The 10,782-nt window shown below is 41.5% G+C and overlaps 1 protein-coding gene across 2 annotated transcripts in view; it reads right to left on the reverse strand.

Moving 5' to 3' along the window:
• The window catches only part of HOMER3 (homer scaffolding protein 3), a 131,269-nt gene that overhangs the window by 24,429 nt on the left and 96,058 nt on the right, over positions 1 to 10,782 (reverse strand). For both annotated transcript variants that reach the window (XM_018573500.1, XM_018573499.1), the window contains one exon: positions 4,613 to 4,769. In XM_018573500.1, the coding sequence (XP_018429002.1) occupies positions 4,613 to 4,769 (157 nt within the window). The remainder of the gene's footprint in view (positions 1 to 4,612; positions 4,770 to 10,782) is intronic.

Genomic DNA, 10,782 nt, shown 5'->3' on the forward strand with positions numbered 1-10,782 from the left:
CAAGGCAGTCTGCTGCAAAACAGAAGTGCTGCCCAGCATGAGAACAGATACAGATTTAAAAGGAAGAGCAGCAAAGAGAAGGGAAACAACCATGGATTACAGTAAGGCACACATTACAGTATTGTTTTATGTTAAAAAATCTGAGGGATTAATGTCACTTTAACTGCCGATAATCACCATAAGGGTTAATTTTATAGTGATCTACTTTTTATATTTTGTTTTTTACATTTTAAAATATCTCTGGGTCAATGCAACAGGGAGAGCAGGGGTCATGACTTGTCAATGTGTTTTTAACATTGGTTTAGTATTCAGATCAGACAGTGATTATGACATGTAGTCATTCTCACTACTTTATCTGTGGCTATTAGTGACAGCTAAACCCAGCATACTGTATACTGGGATCAACTGTCACTCAGGGCCATCAGAAGCCCTGCACATATAATAAGAGCTGCCATTAAATGCTTCTGAGAAACAGCATTTATTAACAGCTCTGTACATGCAGAGATCTTATTGATCCGAGCATGTATGGCCTGCCTAAAGGTGCCCATACACTGCTCGATTCTCGTACGAGAATCGCGGGAAATCGAGCAGTGTGAACGGAGACGTGCGACCGTTTCTACTGTACGGTCGCACGTCTTCCGTCGAACCAGCATGTTCGAAAACCAGCCGGGAATCGTACGATTCTCGGCTGGTTAGAATGGTGCTCGGAAGACAAATGCCGAGCGGCCCGTTCAGCATTGCGGTCATGGGAGGGCGGGCTTGCGATGATCGAGAGTGCGATCTGCCTGTCCAAGATAGGCAGATTGTACAGGGATGAGGTCAGGGGCAGGTGAAGCCCCCCCGGCCTGCCCCCTGCCACAAGTACGGTCACCAAGCTATGTATTCATTTGCCCATGGTGGCTGAGACCCTGGTAATTCCACCACTGTAATCCAGCAATAAATTATACAGCAATGCAGAATAATGCCATCAGCTATAGAGGACTACAAATCCCAGCAATACATTATACAGCAATGCAGAATACCATCAGCTATAGAGGACTACAAATCCCAGCAATACATTGCACAGCAATGCAGAATAATGCCATCAGCTATAGAGGACTACAATCCCAGCAATACATTATACAGCAATGCATAATAATACCACCAACTATGGAAGACTACAAATCACAGCAATGCAGCATTCCACCAGCTATAGAGGGCTACAAATCTTAGAAATTCATTATAGTATAATGTAGAGCAGGAGGAATATATATACAATTGGTGGGGGGAATGATTGTGCTGATCCATTCCTGCTGCATGAATTGCGCAACATACTGCTCTTCTGTAGTCAAATCACATGCATCTCATAGCTCTGTAATGCTCATCCTGCTGCTTCAGCACGCTGTTGTGTTTTTGGCCTCTGTACAATAAATTGTGGATTTTCCAGGAGCCAAAATATTATTGTTTTTGGAGAGGTTCAAACCCAAACTGCTATGTAACTAATGTGGGTTTATAGGAGATGGTTGTTTAAAGTGCACCATGAACTTTAGAGTGATGTTATGTCAATTAAATGTATTAGCACTGTATATTCAATACATTGTTTTTTTTATGGAAATACTTTATTAAGTTGTTGATCTATCTTTGGACCACCGAGAAAGTCCCAATAAATTTTTTTTTGTATGTAGCAGAACATAAACCTGCTGTGCACAGATTGCAGGGATCTGTAGTTTTACTTGAAGTTTTTTTTTTTTGCATCATCAATATATCATATATATTTTTGGGACTTAATAACAGTTTGGACTCACTTGATGATTCATCACTTTTATAGATAACCTTTGAATTGATTTGATGCACGTTTACTAATCGATTGCAACAAGGAATTTCATAATAAGGTTTATTTCATTGCACTTTTGCACGAAGTGAAATTTGGTATTTAATATTTAACTGGCTACCACCATAGTATGATAATAGATTATACACTAAAGATTATAAACACCTATATATATTTCTTGATAACACGTAGTTACACATTTGATAGTTCACCTATTGGTGACCCCGAGCGCTGCACATCCATTCATATACATTTTCCAAAGAAATTTGGGGAAATGGAATTACCGCCTCAAATCTGGCCCCCTCTCCCCCCCTGCTAAACGTACTTTTTGCCGAACGGTCTTTCCCCTCCGCCAGTACAGGTGTATTATCTGTACCCCATACTGCTGTCCAGCGCAGCCCCGTGCTATGGATTTTGAATTTCGCACGTAATACATTCAGGTGACCGTGCTGAACAATAAGTGCCTCTTAGCACAGTTAAATACAGTTTTGGTTAAAATAATTTTTTGTTTCATGACAAGCAGATTATCGTCAGAGACAAGTAGATTGGGCCCCCACTTTTGTCTTTTTTATTTTTAAAATATTTCCACAACCCTGCTAATCTATTCATCTACATTGCATGTGGCATATGTTATGTCACGTATTGGGACTCACGGGTATGAACTGGAGTCAGGTATGTGGACCCTTTCCACTACACTGGCAGGGACACTTAGAGAAAAGGGTCCAAGCAGTGTAGGCTGACAACTCCCAGAGCTGGAGTACAAGCAGGGAACAGAGCAGGGGAACTGAATGAGGCAGTGGAAGTCAGCTTAAGTTGGAAGTTCAAATACAAGGCAGGGTGCTGAAATGCTGAGTAGGTGGCATGGGATGCTGAATAGGTGGCATGGGGTCCCCCAGGATGTGGAATCTAAGGGCCAGCCGGTATTCGCCAGAGCTGATGGTGGAGATGGGCTTGGCTGCGTGCTGACCCCAGGTCACAATCCCTAGGTCCACCCAACTCACCTAACAGGTACAGGGTACGAATCAAAGGTTAGGGACAGGCTGAAGACTTCCAGGGACCAAGCGAAGTACAGCGTAGACTGTAGACAGGGATTTCCAAGGACAAAAGGGAAGCGCAGGGCAGCCTGTAGACAGGGATTTCCAAGGACAAGCCAAAGGTTCGGTACACAGGAAAACTTCCAGGAATTCAGGGTAAATCACCAATGGGGACTCAGCAACTAGCTTGGGAAAGCGTTGCTCGGGCCGCGTGCCGTTCGCTGCCCTGAGTTTAAATAGAGACAGGAAGAGGGAAGATCCACAGGATTGGCCACATGCGGACTGCACTGATTGGCCGAGAAGCTGTATACGAAACAGCAGGAGAGGCCAGCCACGTCTAAAGCTGCCAGACAGGTGCAAGTTTAAAACAAAAGGGAACAGAGCGCTCTGTTCCCTTTTGTTTTCTATGTTCGTGGTGGAAGCCCCAGAGCCTTGGATGAGCAGCCCCTCAAGTCTGTGTAAAAAAAACTGTGATAAACTGTTGAAAACTTTGAGTGAGCAACAGCAAGTGGATTGTCCAGCTGGCAGCCATTAGCGCCAAGAGCTAAAGAAAACTTTTTTGCAGGTGCAAGTTTAAGCCAGGTTCAGAGCACATGCTTGGAGGACTAGAAGCACCAGCAACAGCTCAGCTGCAAGTCTGCAGCTGAACTGTGACATGTTAAGCTCCCCAAGGTTACATCCATCCACACTGAACCTTAATCAGTGTGCTGATATCACGTACTTTTGATTTTAAACTCTGTGTATTATCTTTAAAAACAATATGTTGGTATCATGACAAATCACAAAAATTAATATAGAAAAAACTAAACCAAGGTCTATAAGGATTTGTGGGTTTAAGCCATCTGGAACACAAACTTTATTCATGTTTTTCTAGTTGCCGTATTTGCTTTTCATCAACACACTGGTATCTTTCCAGTCACTAAATAGTCTAAAAATGTGAAAAAATAACGGGAGAATAAGAAATCTAAGCTCTTTAAGGACATGTGGGCATAAGTAATTTCTGCCAGAGCTTTATTCACATTTTGTCTCATTTTTTATTTTATCATATTAATGCTATGTTATTCTGATGCAAAGTAGTTTTTGAAAACTACAGCAATACAATGTTCAATTGAATCTAGTCACTGTTTGCTTAATAGATTGGTTCAGTTTTTTGGAGTACTGTAAATATAAATGGTGTTCTGGTATCAATGCTATTAGCAGAAGCACTTTCTGTACTGTTACAAAGTTTGACTGTTACGTCTTTCTGTGATTGTGTATATTTCCTGGATACTTCTGTAAAACATATATCTTAACTGTAGTAAAAAAAAACAGAAATCCCACCAGGCCCAGACATAGACAGGGCTGTCCTAACCAATGTGCTAGAAGATGAGCAGGCCACAAGTAGTACTAAGTAGTACTTAAGTTTTAAGCCATCATTTGACAAGATACCATACAAAACACAAAAATACAAATTCTTATGAAAGTAGCATAGAAGTCTGGCCTCACTAGGCTCCTCCTTAATAAAATTGTCAATGCAATGATATGTGAGTGAGAACAATTATCACAAATATATCAGTTAAATTGTAATGCATAAATATAAACAAGTTACAACCAAACCAAATGCAATAAACAAAAAGATACTATTTTAGTGATCTGTAAACTGGATCCCCTAGTGGCTGCAGAATGCATTTAAAATATCATAGTTAAAAATACACAGCCATCGGAAATGATGGTTCCTAAGCATTGTGGAAGCACTACATGTAATATGAATGGCATCTGACACTCTTACCCTTAGCCGTAGCCTTTCTGCCTCTTCTTGGTATCCAGACAGCTGCTTCTTCCATTTCTCCACATTAGTATTTGCCTCACGCAAAGCGGCTACCAACTTGTTGTTGTTGTCCTGGAGACTGAAGAACTCCGCTTCCCATTGCACTTCGCACACCGAGCTGCGTAACAGACAAGGGACACATGAAATCCTGTGTTTCTTTCTTTCTTTAAACTTAATTTGCCCATAGTTAGCCTCCCATATTTCTCCAACAATATACCAATTCTAAGGGTAAAGTCAGGATTTCTTTAGTCTACTTTGTCTCATTTGAAGAGTCCAATACCAGCAAGCAATACTACAGACTCTCTTTTAGCTTTTGGAACACCATCAAAAGTAAACAGAGACTTTCCAACACATTGGCCTTTTCAAGTTTATATCAATGCAGCACAGAGAAGGAGGAAGTTAGCAATGCAAGAAGATGCTTCCAGCCCTCCTATATCATGGGTGAATAATAGCGTTCTTGGGTTTCTAACCTACCAAATCAATGTTCCCCCTGAGAAGGGTGGTCTGCTCAAAAATGTCCAGACTGAGCAACTTTTATCTCATGTCTATGAACTGCTTATCTGTTATCACTCAGCCTCTGTGTGGTAACATCTAACTATTGTGTGCCCTTTGCATTGCACATACATAACTAGCATATATTAAACTTAGACTAATGGTACCACACACAAATCACACTATGCTTTAAAAATGTTCTATGTCTCCCTACAGCTCAGCACACAATCTGATTACATAATTTCCTTTATATCTGATACCTGCCTGACTGCATATACATTGATTGAATAAATGCAAAATGTAACGTGTATGGTGACCCTAAATGTCGTCACACCTAAGCAATTTTGTTTTTACACTCTGATATTTCTTTCTCTTTTCCAATTAATTCTGTGGTGTAAATATAAAATGGAGAAAAATATAGATTTTGTTTTGTAAAAAAAAAAGGAATTTCTAACTGTGAAATATTGTATGTGATTTTGCTCAGTAAAAGTGACTTCTATAATGCTCTAAGCATAAGTGTACTTTTGCTGGTGTTTAATTAAAGCCCATCTCTGGGGGATATAAAAAAAACTCCCCTTGCAGTGGGGCTTCCCCTGCACTGCAATGTTTATCTGCATGTTAATGTCTTTGGGACCAGTGTAAAGCACTTTTACTTACCTGATTCCAGCTCCCCCAGCAGTTGGTGCTCTAATCGTCTCCTCTATGCTCCGGCTGGTAAACGGTCTCTCAACATTCTCACATATAATACAGGGCTTCGGGCCCTGAACTGTACATGATGACATCAGAGGTCCTCTGACCGCCAAGGTGTAGGTGGGAAGAGGCTTGGGGCACTGGTACTGGAGTAAAAGTCCTTTACACAGGTCTCATAGACATTAACAAGTAGTTAACCCTTACAGTCTGGGGGTTACATCATATACTGTATAACCTTCATAAGCCAACATATATAAAAGGAAAAAGGAAATTGAGTTTAGCATGCTGATCAGTCTAGCTCCAGCTGCTAATTTTCTACTACAGAAAATTTACTGAAATATCTGATTACAGGTAAGTGAGATTAATGTTTTTACACATGAGGCCTGTTCACGCGAGAGAAACTCACTAACTTGGTGGTTCACATTAACATGTCATTTAGTTGATGGATGTTAGCTGGGCCCCTCCATGTTTCTTTACAGGAAATCCCCTGTGGCGTTCTGACCGATCTACAAGCAAGTCAGAAGGATTTAAATAATCAGCCCTCCAAGCTGGCATCTGTTGTGATGATCTTCCATGAGAGTGGGAGGAAGGAATTTCCCAACTCCAGAGCTGAATAGCTGTGCTACCAAGTCAGAGCCAACCTGGTCTCTGACACAGGTGAATTTGTTTGTCCACAGACTAAATTAATTTGTCTCACAATGGCAAAATGTTGTGTTGAAGAGGTCTGAAGAGGAACTGACCAAACAGGACTCTCTCGAAGGAGGCTACCATCAAGCCCCTCTAATGCAGAAATGTAAAGTTGGTTGACTCTTTGACTGTAGAATCCAAGTCTGGGAGCAGACAAACAGGAGCTATTCTTGTAGGTGAAAAACCTGAGATATCTAGAATGAGACCTAGATATTTCAATCGATGTGTCGGCTTCAGTGCTGTTATCTGGAGGTTCAGAATCCAACCAAACCTTTTTAATGTTTGTACTGTCCGCGTTACATAGACAGCCAGCATGTGACAGCCTTAGGGCCTTTAAAAGGGCCAAGACTAGTAACAGCACTGGTGGAAGCAAATGACTGTTCCATTTTAAATGTGACTTTTATTCACAGCTATTGTGGGCTCTTTGAGCTTAGGCATTAACTGAGATTCCTGAAGAACGCCTATTAAGGACTTATGGGTTACCAATTCAGAGAGAACTCCTGCAGCAGAAGGCAACAACGCAATTACAGCTGCAGATACTGTATATCGGAAACTGAGCCTGAAGGGGAAGCTATGAAAAAACGGTTACAGCCCAAAAAATCCTGTATGGCTACAGAGAACTCCCTCCTGGATAAAGCAGAGGAAGAAGCTATTCTGACTCCGATCGTTGTGATAGCGAAATATATCCCTTGCTGAGACCTCTATGCCTGGCCTGTATAAGCAGATATACTCACTGCGGACAATCCTCGTCAGATAGCTGAACTCGTCAATACCGATTCATTCAAAAGAGGTGTTTATTCTTTAACATCAGGTTACAGCAGATGATAGGAACAGCAGATGAACAGTTATAGTATTGTGCGGTCAAAAGATGATGCCTTTCCTACGTACTGTGCAGATTACATATGTGTCCTTGTTACATGTGGCTGTTCACTGTGGCCATGACACAGGAAGTACTGCACACAGGAAGAAGGAAGGGGCGTACACTAGGGGGAAATACGTCATCACATGAGGAATAATTACAGAAAGACATGTATATTACAACAAAAGGCCACTAGATGGCAGCATAGGATAACACATGGATTTAGCTATGAGAAAATAGTTAGGCAAATCACACTATATAAATTCTAACCTATATAACAATGCTAATATTAACTGAGGCTATGCATCTCATATTCTATGCCCCTATTGGGGCGGCACAGGAGCCATGTCTGCTCTTTCTTCTGCTATGGAAAACCCTAAGGAGTGAGTTGACTCAACTAGAGGGCAACAATCCAATGCGCTAAAAAGAGGTGGTGCAATGCTCAATCGCACTGTTTACCTTTTTTTTCCAACTTAATTTAAATGTCACATTGTTCTATTCTTTGTGGTGCAGTGAACTACTGTATATTGCAACATGCTGCAGTGAAAAAAGTACTGCCTGTAGTGATGTGAACTGACTTCACAGTAAACAAGGAAATTTGCATTGTCTAAGAGGGTTATTCACAAAGCTAGCCGAAGGATCAGCCGTAACTCCGGCTGATCCTTCGGCTAGCTTTGGCCGCCAGAGCCCTTCGGTTCAGTCGAAACGAATGGCTGCTGTACGGGCTATTTACTATAGCCTGTACAGCTCCCGAAGCTGGCCGAGCCGAAGGCTTCGGCTCGACTGAACCGAAGTGAAACCCGAAGCGGGCCGATAGGCCAAAAGCCTTGCAACTAGCAGCTGGGCGGAGCCAGGTGTGATCTCACGGCTGGCTCCGCCCAGTTGCAATGACAGATTGGGGACGCTGAACTGTCATTAAACAATGATAACTTGGCGGAGCCCACCATGACGTCAGGGCCGGCTCCGCCCAGTTGTTATTCATTGGCCGGGACCTGCTAGAAGACTCTAGCAGGTCCTAGCCAATAGGGCGGAGCTAGGTGTCATTGCTAGCTCCGCCCAATTGTTTTTCTTTTTTCCATAATCTGAGTAGGGAAACAGAGGTACCGAGCAGAATAGCCGAGCCGAAAGACGCTCGGCGGCATTCGGCTAGTCACTCACTGCCGTTCGGCCCCTATGAGAATAGGCGAACGGCAGCGAGTAGCCTGCCGGAGGTTCGGCTCAGCCGATCAAGATGTTGGATCGGCTGAGTCGAACTCCTTCTGCACTTCGGCTCAGCCGAACAGGCTAAGCATGCTCGGCCTAGCCAAAGCAAGCCGATGTACGGCTGATTTCAGCCATTGTACGGCCGTACAAGCCTGAAGTGAATAGCCGAACACCGTTTGGCTCACTTCACTTCGGGTCGGTTATTCACTTCGGCAGCTTTGTGAATAAGCCTCTAAGTGTTAGGATACCTGCACAGGGCAAAGCTGCATCTGGTGTGAATGGGCCCTTAATGAATGATTTTTTCCAGACAATATCCATGCACGAGCCTGTTGTCATTATGTTAGTAGATAAGTTGGACATGAAGCCAAGAAGCATCAAATTAAGTGTGCTTTCCAGTAAATAATTTACTTAGAAGTTAAAATCCTTTCTGCCATGGTTTATCAGGATGGCCATCAGATTTATACTGGCAATAAGTGTGGATAGTTCCTCATGCTGAAAGAGAAAAGCATAAAATCTTCTAATCCTCTTTGTAAATGCGAGTGATTTACCAAGGTTTCATCAGACTACTCTTCCTCAAAGTAATCAAGTGATTCAGCGCTCCAACTCAAATGATGAATGTTTGAGCACTTTCCCATTTGACCTCTATCAGATTCCAGATTGCTTAACAACACTATCTAAAGAAGAAAGTAAGACAACAATTCTTTAGCTCTTTAAAGGTTAACCTTTATCTGGCAAAGTAAATAGCTTATAAGCATATGAAGGCACCCAAATAACGTTGTTTTGTAAGTATTGGGTATTTTAATTGGCTTGTAGCAGATGGAGGGGGAAGGCTTGGACACAAATCTGAGTTACAGTGACATACAATATATTTCAGCCATATTGTATCTTGTGTCATTGTAAAACTCCACTCCATTTAATCATTTGTGCTTATGTGCATTACGCTGGGTTTATAAAGGATTTACATAGAGTTGTACGACTTAAAGTGTATTTCCACTTCTGCAGCCAAATTGGGATAATATCTACTTTGTAGTTGTCACATAGCATAAGCTTAAAAAAAAAATCTGCTTACCATTTTCATTATACTTTTTTCTAGGAGCACCACTATTGAAAAATCCTACCTAGCTTTTATATTTGCTGCATACAGTTTGCAATAAATCACAAATGTAAATACCTGTTTTTTAATATTTTTCTCAGCTGTCACATGATTTCAAAGCTCCAGCGCATCTGCCTGTCTGCGCAGCTTGTGGGCGTTAACACTTTCAGGGTTGATATGGCCTCAGAATTATGGGCGCCTGTGTGATGACCTCACTGCTCCAAGGATTTATCAGCGTTGTAACGCATATTTGTTAGAGCTTTAGGATCATGTGATTGCTTGGAAAAATGGTTTAAAGATGAACTTATCTTTGAAATGACAACAAGTACACTTTTAGAAATGTTTAGTAATGACAATCTACAAACACATACTTCCATATAATTGCCGGCTTTTTAGTTTCTGCATACCTTATATTTATTTTCCTCCCCATTCTTCTCATGTGGCCATTTTTACTAAGGGCAGATTATTATATCTCCCTTTACTTCCTGGAACTCTGACACGTAACTAGGACATGTGACAATGCACCTCATGTCAGGAAAAAATGCCTTTCCCTAAGATTTTGCGAGATTTTGCATTTCACAGATGAGATTTCCCAGGATGCATCACATAGGCACAGTCTCCATTACTAGTGGCTAAGAAGACCAGGAAGTGGGAACATGGTAATTGTAAGTAAAAATAAAAATATGTTTATTTAACTAATGAATGTAAGATGATTTCATATCAGCGTGCAGAGCTGCATGCGGATGTGCTTTATAGTCAAAGGGTGTAAAGGTTCATTTTAAAAATAGGTATTTAAATTGTGATTTATTACAAATTATGTGCAGCACCCAGAAGAGCAGCGGGGAGGCAGCTTAGTCTTTCTTTCTTTAAAAAAGTGCAGTTTTAATTTGACCACACAGTGGCATTATTCTGTTATGCTTTATTTACTTCCCATGTGGTATATGTATGGCATCACATCAACCATTTATCGCCTTACTAATAACAATTGGTTAGACGCAATGTTATGCAGTAAAGCATGGCAGCCAACTAAAATCAGTGTTCAAAAGCCACAAGTATGCAGACTAATGTACACATTGGTTCTGTTTACATTGGGGAGGGGGGGGGGGG

The sequence above is a fragment of the Nanorana parkeri genome, unplaced genomic scaffold, assembly GCF_000935625.1.
Source record: "Nanorana parkeri isolate BGI_ZX_2015 unplaced genomic scaffold, ASM93562v1 scaffold2402, whole genome shotgun sequence".
NCBI classification, from domain to species: Eukaryota; Metazoa; Chordata; class Amphibia; order Anura; family Dicroglossidae; genus Nanorana; species Nanorana parkeri.